Raw genomic sequence first — 12,822 nt, 5'->3', positions numbered from 1 at the left:
AAGGGAGAAAAAGATTTATACTTCCACTTTGTTTGCTGCACATGTGGCAACAAGATTGCTACCCTGATTTGGGACACTTGAGAGAACTTGAAAAAAATGACCATCCTTAAAGCCCTAGAAAAAAGTTGTATGTTAACAGCTATGCTGCACTCACTTTGCATTGTGTGTTCTTGAAAGCTCTGTATAAATCAAAATTTTGACCACACACTAAATGCGCTAGAGAAATACACTATAGAGGAATCCTTTTATAGGGTTGAAGAATCCTTTGGTAAGAAAAATATGCTGCATTAGGGGCAGCTGCAAGTTACTATTTCTGGGGAAGAAAGGATCAAAGATAAGAGCCAGGTTTGTTTTTTAAAGCAATCAATCCAAACAAACAGTCTGGGTGTTAGTTGTTACCCCTGAGGGGCTTGAGGTGTAACTATATCAGCTATAAAAATAGCAATTCCATACACTTAATTAGGTTACTTTATATCCTTCACTCTTCCCCATGGCTGTAATAATGGAGAGTGAATAAGATTAAGGCTAAGCCCAACTCCCCTCAAATCCAAGCCACACGGCACCTTGGCTGCAGTACAGGGAAGCTCTGCACACCCCGGCTTGGGAAAGTTTCGGCCGATGGAGCCCAAGATGCAGGGCAACCATCTGCTCTTTAGGGTTCTGATGACTCCACTCCAGAAAGGTGCATGAAGAGGTCCCCGAGCTCTGTCATGTCGACATCTTCATTGTTGGGGACATGCCGGCTTTCTCGGTTCTCGATGAAATCCCAGAGCCGCACTGAATTAAAGAACTGCAAAAACAGCCAGTGGACATGCCTGGTGACTGCTAAGAGGAACAGGAAGGCTGCGTTCCTTGATCTTTCTTTTGCCTACCCCATTTCTCTGCCAGGAACAGTACCTGGAAATGCCCACAACTGCTAAGTGTCCCCAACTAGAGATGGCTAAAGTCCCTTACCCTCACAGTGCCTTGAGAACTGAGCTGTTTCCGAGGTTTCTCAGGCTCTGCTAGCCGCCCATCAGGGTAAGCATGGCGATAAAGACATTTGCTTCCAAATGGGCAGGTCCCCTTGCCTTGCTCAAAGTATTTACAGGCTTTTTTCCTGAAAAGCAGAAAGAAAAAGTCAAGAGGCTGGTGGGAAAATGAGGGGTCCAGATTGGGCCACTGCCTTCCTCCATCCTTACCCTTATGCCAGAGGTAGGTCAGCCTCACATTCTAGGTGGGGCAGCTGAGGCTGGGAGAGGTTGAGTGATTTGTCTCAGGTCACACACAGCTGGGATTCTGATTTCCAAGCAGAATAGGAAGTATCCCCACTTACCTGCAGCCTTGCAAAGGATATTAATCTGCCTGGGGACTCGCTGTGTGGAGACTGCAGTGCTCCACAGGCCCTCCGGCAGCTCCAGAGCACCTCCTGGGTCACCACAGAGCTAAGCCAGGCCTGGTCACTCTTCTGGACACTAAGGTCTGAAGCTGGGCCACTTGTCTCTGCTCAAAGTTCCCTAGGTACCCCACCAAGCCAAGTCTCCCCTTCCTCCTGGCCGCAGTGCTGTCAAGGTGACTACAGGGAAAGCAGAGTGTTTAGCAACTGCCTAAAGCCATAGGTCTCCTTCCAGTTTTCCTGTCTCCAACCTCGGCACCAGGGAGGGCTTCTTCACACCTTATGTGCTTTGGACCCCTTCTCTGAACAGTGTTTTTCAATGCATAAAACGCATGGGTCTACAGCATACAGTTTCCAAACAGTTCAAAATGTTTTCCCTCTCTCTTAATTCTACCATTCTCCCCACAGACCTCTATGCTAAGAACCCTGCCCAAGGAAACTCAATCAAATGAATTCCCATTTTGCTCAAATGAACTCTGGTTTATCCAATCATAAAGGACCCCAAACTGAAGTTAAAAAAAAAAAAAAAAAAGATACCTAAGAATCCAGAGGGCCATCTCGGAGTACAGAGGAAGGGGAAGGTCACAGAAATAAAGCCAAACAACAGAAAGGGCACGCTGCTGTCAGGGGCAGCTGGGGTGTGTGACAGCGGAAGACAAGAACAGGGAAAGGAGGCTCCTGAATCCAGTGGTTTTCCGTCTTGTCAGATGGGATGGCCACAGGCCAGTCTGTGGCCAGTGGTGAAGTTCTCTGAGGACGGCTTCATAGCAGCATAAAGAAAAGCTCTCTGGCTGGGCGCGGTGGCTCACACCTGTAATTCCAGCATTTTGGGAGGCCGAGGTGGGTGGATCACTTGAGGTCAGGAGTTTGAGACCAGCCTGGCCAACACAGCGAAACCCCATCTCTACTAAAAATCCAAAAATGAGCTGGGTGTGGTGGCAGGCACCTGTAATCCCAGCTACTTGGGAGGCTGAGGCAGGAGAATTGCTTGAACCCGGGAGGTGGAGGCTGCAGTGAGCCAAGATCGTGCCACTGCACTCCAGCCTGGGAGACAGAGTGAGACTCCATCTCGGTGGGGGTGGTGGGCGGGGGGCGCTTGCGGAGGGGAGAAAAAGCTCCCTTGCCAGCTGATCTGATTTGAGCACAGGTGGCTGCAGAGCAGGTGTGTGGACCACACATCCTCCAGGCCCCTGCCTGCCTGGAGTTCTGAGCAGACTTCAAATGACCGTGAGCAGTTTGCTCTCACCAGAGCCTGCTGGACAATTCCAGAGCATCCTAGCACATTGGCTATGAACTCGATCAGGTCAAACACATTATGTGCTGGTCCCCCGCTCTCACAAGAATATTATTCTTTTTCCTCCCCCAGGCTTATCTGGTCACCAAGGCCAAAAGCCTTGACTCACTCTGTGTCCTCGGCCCTCACACCCAACTGTGTTCATTCTGTTGACAAATCACTTCCCAATCTCCCCTTCCTTTGGGTTCCCACACTGTAGAAGCCTCTGGGGCCTGCCTGCCAGGGCCACTTCCTCACTGGCCTCCCTCCCACTCCCACCAGTTTCCACCTTCAGAGTACCACGGAGGAGCTTCCCAACCTTTTTTTTTCTTTAAAGAGATGAGGTCTCCCTAGGTCTCCCCTGGCTGGTCTCGAACCCCTGGACTTAAGCAATCTGCCCTCCTCAGCCTCCCAAAGTGCTGGGATTACAGGCGTGAGCCACTGTGCCTGGCCCCAACCTGTTCTTAAAGACCATGGCCACACTGGGATTCAAGTGTCCCTTAGATTCCAGTCTGTCTGTAGGTCCCACCACATCCTTCTACACACCTGTTTCAATGCCAGGAGCCATTCCCAGTGTCCCCCAGACACAAAACCTACACCCTTCTGTGCCCATGTCCTTCCATCACTTCCCCCTATAGACAGGTGCTTCCTGCTTCATGGTTCAGGCTCCCATGCTGCTTCCCCTGGCAGCCCCTGGTGGATCCAAGTGCTTTCTCTGTTGTGATAGATGGTCCCTCATGAAGAATTGGTCACCAGCAAACCTGTATCATAATTGCCCTTTTGCAGTTTCCCATGAAGTTGTCTTACTTGGCCGGGCACAGTGACTCACACCTATAATCCTAGCACTTTGGGAAGCTGAGGTGGGTGGATCATCTGAGGCCAGGAGTTCAAGACCAGCCTGGCCAACATGGCGAAACCCCATCCCTACTAAAAAAAATACAAAAATTAGGCCAGGCGCGGTGGCTCACGCTTGTAATCCCAGCACTTTGGGAGGCCGAGGCGGGCGGATCACGAGGTCAGGAGATCGAGACCATGGTGAAACCCTGTCTCTACTAAAAATACAAAAAATTAGCTGGGCATGGTGGCGGGCGCCTGTAGTCCCCGCTACTCGGAGAGGCTGAGGCAGGAGAATGGCGTGAACCCGGGAGGCGGAGCTTGCAGTGAGCGGAGATCGCGCCACCGCACTCCAGCCTGGGGGACAGAGCGAGACTCCGTCTCAAAAAAAAAAAAAAAAAGAAAAAAGAAAAGAAAAAATACAAAAATTAGCTGGGTGTCGTGGTGCACACCTGTAATCCCAGCTACTCGGGAGGCTGAGGCAGAAGAATCACTTGAACCCTGGAGGCGGAGGTTGCAGTGAGCTGAAATCACGCCATTGCCAGCCTGGGTGACGGAGCAAGACTCGAAAGAAAAAAGAAATTGTCTTACTAATCTCTACATCCCCCGGTGGTGCTTAGCTGGAAGGTACCTGACCCATAGTGAGTACTCAGTTAATGTTTGTGGATTGCAAAAAACACAGTCATTAAAGGAAAGCAAAGCAAGGAAAGATCCAAATAGCAATAACAATTTCCAGACTGCTTTTCAGCAGAGCCCCTTTCTACAGGCCGGGGCCCTTTTTTACAGGCTGGGACTCCTCTGCTTGCCACGCCTGCCCTCTTGTGGACACACAGGAAGACTATATGAGGAAAAAATGGTTAAAAAAAAGAAAAAATCAAGCTTTAGTAAACTGATAATGCAACATAAAGGAACCATTAAAAAAGGTAATGCATAGTTTCACTTTTAGTATGACAAGTAAACTTCTACCATACCCAACCCTCCTGCAGATAAGTCTTAACACAAATATTTCAAGAAGACCTGAAGGCACCGGAGAATGAACAAACGCAGTTAGATTCTTTAGAGGAATAAACACAAAGAAGAATAGCAATGGCAAAGGCTAAGTTACCTTTTTTTAAAAAGGTAGCTTTTGTGGCTCACATCTGTAATCCCAGCACTTTGGGAGGCCGAGGCAGGTGGATTGCCTGAGCTCAGGAGTTCGAGACCAGCCTGGGCAACGCAGTGAAACCCTATCTCTACTAAAATACAAAAATTAGCCAGGCGTGGCGGCATGCGCCTATAGTCCCACCTTCTTGGGAGGCTGAGGCAGAAGTGCTTGAACCCGGAAGGCGGAGGTGGCAGTGAGCTGAGATTGTGCCACTGCACTCCAGCCTGGGCTACAGAGCAAGACCCCATCTCCAAAAAAAAAAAAAAAAAAAAAAGAGAAGTAGCTCTTATCCTGGAGCAGGCCAAAATCATAACCACATAGGGTGGCTAAAACTCCAAGGGGAAATCCAATCTTTCTGGCCTGAAGAACTAAAAGACAAGAGTTCAAGGAAATCACAGCCATTGGAAAGTGAGGAAGCAATCCCACAAAGTAAGGGGCCTGTGAAAAAGTGCTCAAAGGCTGTGTATAAACTCTGCCCAAATCTGACTAACTCCCGAACCACACAGGAATGCGACAAAGTCAGCTACGAATGCAAAACCAGAACTGAGATCTGAACTGCTACCTGGGTTTGAGTTCAAACAATTTACCTGCCTGTTAAAAACAGCAACACTTGGCTGGGCGCAGTGGCTCATATCTGTAATCCTAGCACTTTGGGAGGCTGAGGTGGGCAGATCACCTGAGGTCAGGAGGTCAAGACCAGCCAGGCTAACATGGTGAAACCCCGTTTCTACTAAAAATACAAAAAAAGTAGCCAGGTGCAGTGGCGCATGCCTGTAATCCCTGCTACTTGGGAGGCTGAGGCAGGAGAATCGCTTGAACCCGGGAGGCAGAGGTTGCAGTGAGCCGAGATTGTGCCACTGCACTCCAGCTTGGGCAACAAGAGTGAAACTCCATCTCAACAAAAAGAGTCAACACTTTACAGATAAACTGTAACAGAATCCTAAGTCTCTCTACAATGTAATATTTACAATGTCAAGGATAAAATCTAAAATTACTAGATATATGAAGAATCAGGAAAATGTGATCCATTCTTAAAAGACAACAGAGGTCAACTTCAAGATGACAAGGATTTCAAAGTAGCTACTACAACTATGTTCAAGGAGATGAAAAGAAAAAAAGATTGAAAAAGAATGAACATCCCCAGAGATCTATGAACAATATTAAAAAATCTGTCATAAATGGAAGTAGAGTCCCAGCAGGAAAAGAAAAAACAAGACAGAAAAAAAGTTAATGAAACAACAGCTAAAATTTCGCTAATTTGGGGAGTGACATAAACGTAGAGAAAAACCACTCCACTCCTAGGCAAAATGTCAGCATGCTGACAACCAGGATAAAGAGGAAAACTTGAGGCCGGGCACGGTGGCTCATGGCTGTAATCCCAGCACTTTGGGAGGCCGAGGCAGGAGGATCACCTGAGCCTAGGAGTTCAAGACCAGCCTGGGCTACATGGCGAAACCTTGTCTCTACCAAAAAAAATTAGCCAATTTGCCGGGCATGGTGGCGCACACTACTGGTGGCCCCACTTACTCAAGAGGCTCCTGCTTGAGCCCAGGAGGCTGAGGCTGCAGTGAGCTGAGATTGCACCACTGCACTCCAGCCTGGGCAACAGAGTGAGACCCTATCTCACCGGAAAAAAAAAAAAAAAAACACCAAAACTAAACAGGTCCACATCACCAGGTCCTTGCTCATTGCTGCATCCCAGAGCCCAGCATGGTGCCCAAGAGAAGCAAGAGAGGAAGAGGCCCCTAAGACCACACTCCTGGGAGGGAGAATGAGGACACAGGCTGACAGCAGAGCCAGACAGGCAGCAGGGGCACGTCGAAACTCAAAGCACTTACCCCATCCCCTGTTTGAAAGCTTCAATCAACTCGTTCTTTTTATTCTGATCTTCCACCCAATACACACTTGGAATTACAAACTCTGATATCACACGGCATTCTGGACAAGACCTGAAATAAGAATTAGATTACTAAGGGAGAAGTCATGTTACGAAGCCTGGGCACACTCTCTGCTAAACCTCTTGCTCAACTGCCTGACCACTACAGGCATTTCCTTCACCAGAAATTCCAAAAGATGAAATCACAATCATCCAAGAACCTTATTTACTATTAAAAAAATAGGGTTTCCCAATGAGAACACATGGACATACGTGGGGGAACATCACACACCGGGGCCTGTCGGTGCAGGGGCAAGGGGAGGGAGAACATCAGCACAAATAGCTAATGCATGCGTGGCTGAAAACCTAGGTGATGGGTTGAGAGGTGCAGAAAACCACCTTGGCACATGGATACCCATGTAACAAAGCTACACATTCTGCACATGTATCCCAGAACTTAAAGCAAAAAAAATACATATATATGTATATATATAGGGTTTCCTCAACAAAAAAGACAGATGAAATAAGAACCCTCATACACTGCTGGTGAGAATGTAAAATGGTGCAGCCACTTTGAACAGAGTCTGGCAGATTCTCCAACAGTTTAATGTAGAGTTATTATACCATAAAACCTAGCAATCCCATGCCTAGGTGTATACCCAAGAGAAATGAAAACACATGTCCACCCAAAACTGTGTTCACAGATGTTGACAGCAGCATTATTCATAATAGTTGCAAAGTTAAAACAGCCTAAATGTCCACTAGCTGAGGAATGGATAAGGGAAATGTGCTGCGTCCATACAATGGAACGTATTCCGCCAGGAGAAGGGGGGTTCTGGCACATGCTACAGTTGGGATGAACTCTGACAACACTATGCTCAGTGAAAGAGGCCAGGCACAAAAGGCCGCATATTCTATGATTCCATTTATAAGAAGTGTCCAGAATAGGCAACTCTGTAGAGACAGAAAGCAGATGAGTGGTGAACTAAATTGTGGGCTTTTATCTCAATAAAGCAGTTGTTTTACCACACAATTTTAGGCAAGTCACTTGACCCCCGCACCCCAGGCCTGTTTCCTAATCTGTAACTGAGGAGGGTCTTTGAGGGAATGAGATGAGCGGACAGATGTGAAGAGTTCTGAACAGTAGAATGCGTGCAGTAACCTCTCCACATGCCAGCTTTTCCCCTGTCCTGATGGAGAATTTGAGACTCCTATGTTGGCCACATTGAGCACATCCCATGTGCCAGGCATCATGCAGAATGTTTTACATGCATTATTCCACTTCATCCTCAAATAACCCTATTTTCGTTTTTGGTGGGGAAAAAAACGAAGCTCAAAATAATTAACAGGCAACTGGGCTACAGGCAGGTAGTACTGGATTTCAAACACAAGGCTAGGAGATGAAAACAGGCCAGTGCCATTTAACACCTTTTTACACAGATCATCTTTGCTGAGTTCCTCCCCAACACCCAGAAAGCTTGGTAGGAATTGTTGCCCATCTTTTATAGGAACAGGTACTTAGGCTCAGGAAGAGTAAATGACTTGCTGAAGTTCATGCAGCCAGGGACGAGAACTCACCAGTTACTCTGGAGGGTAACGGAGGGCTTAAAAGTGGATGGAATGAAGTCTCAAATCAAACATTCTCCTAGCTCCTACAGCTAAGACCCCTGGCTGTACTTACTTAATGATTGGGTTTTCAAACTGTTTGGCACACCGCCACTGCCGGATGCAGGACAAGCAGTACGTGTGATTGCAATTGGAGAGAATCCCAAATCTCCTCTCAGAAGCAGAGGCCTTCTCCAGGATCACTTCCATGCAGATACTGCACACTTTGTCCTGGCTTGCCTGGAAGGCAAAGGCCTTTTCCATCTCGTGTTCGAATGTCAACATGCAGATCTGAAGCACAGACAGGAAGGAAGGCTTTGGTTGTGGGCCACTGACGAGTGGCAGGAGCCCTAGGAGTAGCTGCAGCCACACTGCCACAGCTGAGATCAGGAAGGAACACTGACAGCGACTGCTGTGGGCAAAGGCCCCGCCTCCCCCAAGTCAGGACACTGACATCTCCCTCAGACCACACAAAGGACTTCAAACCACCACTGGTCCAGCCCCTTGCTTTCCTAGGAGGTGACATGGTCACCACCCATTTAGGGCTGAGAACACGGAGATCCAAAAAGGTTAAACTGCAATGGAGTCAGAGTCCGTAAGGACTGTTGCCCTAGTCCCCCAGCTCCTCTGGGCACTGTTTCCCCTGACTCTGAGCCATGTCTACATCAGAGATGCTGACTCGTCCTTACCACGAGCCTTGAGGCTGGCAGCCTAGTCATATGTAAGAAGCACCACTTCTCCCCAAAGAAAACAATTCAATGAATTCATTCATTCACTAGGCATGCCCTGAATTCCTTCTATGTGCTGGCATTTGAGCAAGAGTGAGAAGACCTAGGCCCAGCCCTTGTGAGCTCAGTGTGTCCAGATCTGAGACAAGCCAACACTCACTGCAGAGACCTCACACACTTGCATAAAGAAGACAGCTCTAACCCTCTGCTTCCCTGGAAGACAATGGAGAGTGTCTCCTTGTCCATTGCCACACGGAGTCAGTACTAACTTACCCCTTGATTATCTAGGAATATGCTGTCCATTTAAACATGTCTTAGGCCAGGTGCAGTGGCTCACACCTGTAATCCCATTACTCTGGGAGGCCATGGTAAGAGGACTGCTTGATCTCAGTTCAAGACCAGCCTAAGCAACATAGCAAGACCTCACCTCTGTGAAAAATAAAATATATATATATTTTTTCGAGATGGAGTCTCGCTCTGTCGTCCAGGCTGGAGTACGGTGGCGCAATCTCGGCTCACTGCAAGCTCCGTCTGCCGGGTTCACACCATTCTCCTGCCTCAGCCTCCCAAGTAGCTGGGACTACAGGTGCCTGCCACCACGCCCAGTTAATTTTTTGTATTTTTAGTAGAGATGGGGTTTCACCGTGTTAGCCAGGATGGTCTCAATCTCCTGACCTCGTGATCCACCCACCTCGGCCTCCCAAAGTGCTGGGATTACAGGCGTGAGCCACCATGCCCAGCCAAAATAAAATATAATTTTAAAAGTTAGCCAAGCCACCACACCTGGCATTTTTAAATTTTTTTATTATTATTTTTTTTTTGAGACAGGGTCTCACTCTATTGCCCAGGCTGGAGTGCAGTGGCACAATCTTGGCTCACTGCAACCTCTACTTCCCAGGCTCGGGTGATCCTCCCACCTCAGCCCTGCCGAGTAGCTGGGACCACATGTGTGCACCACCACACCTGGCTAATGTTTGTATTTTTTTTTTTGTAGAGACGGGGATCTCACCATGTTGCCCAGGCTTGTCTCAAACTCCTGGGCTCAAGCGATCTGCCTGCCCTGGCCTGCCAAACTGCTGGGATTACAGGTGTGAGTCACCATGCCTGGCCCTCCCCTGCCTCTTATCCAGCTTCGTACCTTCTGCATCATGCATAGGGCCTAGCATAAGGCAAAGCCACCCAAAACACTGCAGACATTAATGACTTTAAAAGGCCCTTCCAATAAGTGGCTCCTCAGATTCTACGATTTGTGCTCAAATCTTCCAAAACTTCACCTAGCTGGATCCCAACTATGAGGAAGTGTGAACCCAGGGAGGGAGGATGTGTGTGATAGAGACATACACACAGACGACATACCATGGTCTCGAGCTAGATCTGTTCTTTGAACTTAGCATGATTTTATATTTCAGATACCACTTCTTTTTCTCTTTATTCTGAGTAATCAAAAATTGGCAAAATAGGCCGGGCATGATGGCTCATGCCTGTAATCCCAGCACTTTGGGAGGCCAAGGCAGGAGGACCACTTGAGGTCAGGAGTTCGAGACCAGCCTGGCCAACGTGGTGAAACCCCATCTTTCCTAAAAATACAAAAAGTAGCCGGGTGTGGTGGTGGGCGCCTGTAATCCCAGCTACTCGGCGGGGCTGAGGCAGGAGGATCACCTGAGACAGGGAAGCAGAGGTTGCAGTGAGCCGAGATTGCACCACTGTACTCCAGCCTGGGTGAGAGGGAGACTCCGTTAAAAAAAAAAAAAAAATTGGCAAAATGACTGCAGAAAAAAGAACCTGAAAATAGGATGTAAATATACCAGATACATAATATGGGTATTACTGGCAGGGGGATGCCTGTGGAAATACCAACAATTCTGTCACTTAGTACATTTCAGATTTCTTGAGTGTGTATGGATGGCCTTCCGTGTCCTGTTCAGTACATTTCAGATTTCTTAACATGAGTTCATGCAAAGGTTTGTGACTTTACCTTTTCGTGAGCCTTCCTCTGCTCTGGGTCCAATGGGTGCAAGACTTGCAGCCTACAGATTTCACACACCTCCCCGTGCAGGTAGACACAGGCATCCCCAAACCGGCACTCCCCAGCAGCCGCGTAGGGGCACAGCTGCTGCTCGCTGCTGTAGGAGCTGCTGGCCTCCACATCATCAAGGCCACTCCTGATGGCATCCAGGTAGGAATGTGGCTTCATCTCGGGGCTGGGCTGGGGGTCGCTGCAGCTGCCTGGATTACTCGCCATGCTCGGCTGGGTCTTCCCTTCAGCCATGCCAGAGAGATCTGAATACAACACACAGCACACATGCACATGAAAATGGCACAATTTTTCTGGTATGCCGTTAGCCAAAGCCTAACATATTAAGCTACTCTGACCTAATAATTCCACTCTTGAGAACATATGGCAAAAAAAAACAGACCGAAGGGGAAAAATAAAAGGAATAGTATAAAATGTTCATAGTGACATTACTTATAATTACTTAAAAAAACAAAAAACAAAAATGGCAAGATAGGGAAATAGCAAAACAATAGGATACACTTATACAAAAGAACACTAAAGCCGTTTAAAATGGCAAATATGGAAATGTTAACACATGGACCAGTTAACACTAAAACAAACAAAAAAACAGTGAGATCACTAGAACACAGTGTTTCCTTCATACCAGCAAAGGTAAAATCATTTTAAGTGAACCAGAATAGATGTCTAGAGCAAATCTGTGGGTCCTGAGGCCAGTGTAAACTGCCCCATGGTGACCCCTTCTCACGCCAGGAGCTGCTGCCTTCCCACTGCACACCTCCGAGCTTGTTTAGAGGTCACGTATTCTCACAGGATTACTCATTTGCTGAGGACGGAATCTGCCTACCTCATGATACCCAATTCCAAGAACTAGAAATCTCTTCACCTGGTGAGGACCAGCCAATAAAAACAACTTTTATTGCCGGGTGCAGTGGCTCTTGCCTGTAATCCCAGCACTTCGGGAGGCCGAGGCGGGCGGATCATGAGATCAGGAGTTTGAGACCAGCCTGGCCAACATAGTGAAACACTGTCTCTACTAAAAATACAAAAATTAGCCAGGCATAGTGGTGGGCACCTGTAATCCCAGCTACTCAGAAGGCTGAGGCAGGAGAATCCCTTGAACCTGAAAGGCAGATCATGCCACTGTACTGCAGCCTAGGCGACAGAGTGAGTCTCCATCTCAAAAACAAAACAAAACAAACAAACAAAAACAAAAAAACACAAAAAACCTTTCACAATTTGTAGCTTTCGTCCTCATCAAACCCTGTTTTAAGGCACAGACCATGTCCCAAACCCTAGTGTGCTATTCTGTTCCCAAAGGTGCAATCTAAACTGTCAAACACTGTCAGCATAAAAACTAATACCATTCACTGGCCTAAAAGTCAAACAGTGAAACATGCTCTTTAGCAAAATATTTAGTTTTCTTTTTTTTTGAGAGGGAGTCTCACTCTTGTCATCCAGGCTGGAGTGCAGTGGTGTGATCTCAGCTCACTACAATCTCTGCCTCCCGGGTTCTAGAAATTCTCCTGCCTCAGCCTCCCAATTAGCTGGGATTACAGACATCTGCCACTATGCCCGGCTAATTTTTGTATTTTTAGTAGAGACAGGGTTTCTACTAAACCATGTTGGCCAGGCTGGTCTTGAACTCCTGACCTCAGGTGATCCGCCTGCCTCGGTTTCCAAAAGTCATGGGGTTATAGGTGTGAGCCACTGCACCCAGACAAAATATTTAGGTTTGAAATGAAGAGCTTGATGCTTCTCACCAGCTGGACAACCACCATATGAAGATGGAAGTTACATGTTGACAAAAAGATTGCATTTTTGTGTTTTGCCAGGCCAGTCTTGGAGCTCAACCCAGCCTTGGGCACAAGGGCGAATGTATCATTTGAATGATCTGCAGCCACATGGAGCCTCTTCAGAACAGTTCTGAAGTCTCTCCACGCAGACTATCTGGAGGTGTATTAGGTTAGGAG

General features: G+C 47.6%; 1 protein-coding gene across 2 annotated transcripts in view; it reads right to left on the bottom strand.

Annotated features, from left to right (window-relative positions):
- Positions 1 to 450: 450 nt before the first annotated feature.
- Positions 451 to 12,822, bottom strand: part of MKRN2 (makorin ring finger protein 2) — a 29,590-nt gene continuing 17,218 nt past the window's right edge. For both annotated transcript variants that reach the window (XM_032149759.2, XM_058437292.1), the window contains exons 4-8: positions 10,811 to 11,115; positions 8,184 to 8,398; positions 6,465 to 6,575; positions 955 to 1,099; positions 451 to 790 (exon numbers count right to left, since the gene is read on the bottom strand). In XM_032149759.2, coding sequence (XP_032005650.1) covers positions 653 to 790; positions 955 to 1,099; positions 6,465 to 6,575; positions 8,184 to 8,398; positions 10,811 to 11,115 — 914 coding nt within the window. In that variant the 3' untranslated portion in view covers positions 451 to 652. The remainder of the gene's footprint in view (positions 791 to 954; positions 1,100 to 6,464; positions 6,576 to 8,183; positions 8,399 to 10,810; positions 11,116 to 12,822) is intronic.

Source organism: Hylobates moloch, unplaced genomic scaffold (assembly GCF_009828535.3).
Source record: "Hylobates moloch isolate HMO894 unplaced genomic scaffold, HMol_V3 SCAFFOLD_4, whole genome shotgun sequence".
Classification (NCBI taxonomy): Eukaryota; Metazoa; Chordata; class Mammalia; order Primates; family Hylobatidae; genus Hylobates; species Hylobates moloch.
The sequence above is the reverse complement of the archived record's forward strand: the minus strand, read 5'-3'. Positions and strand labels throughout refer to the sequence as shown.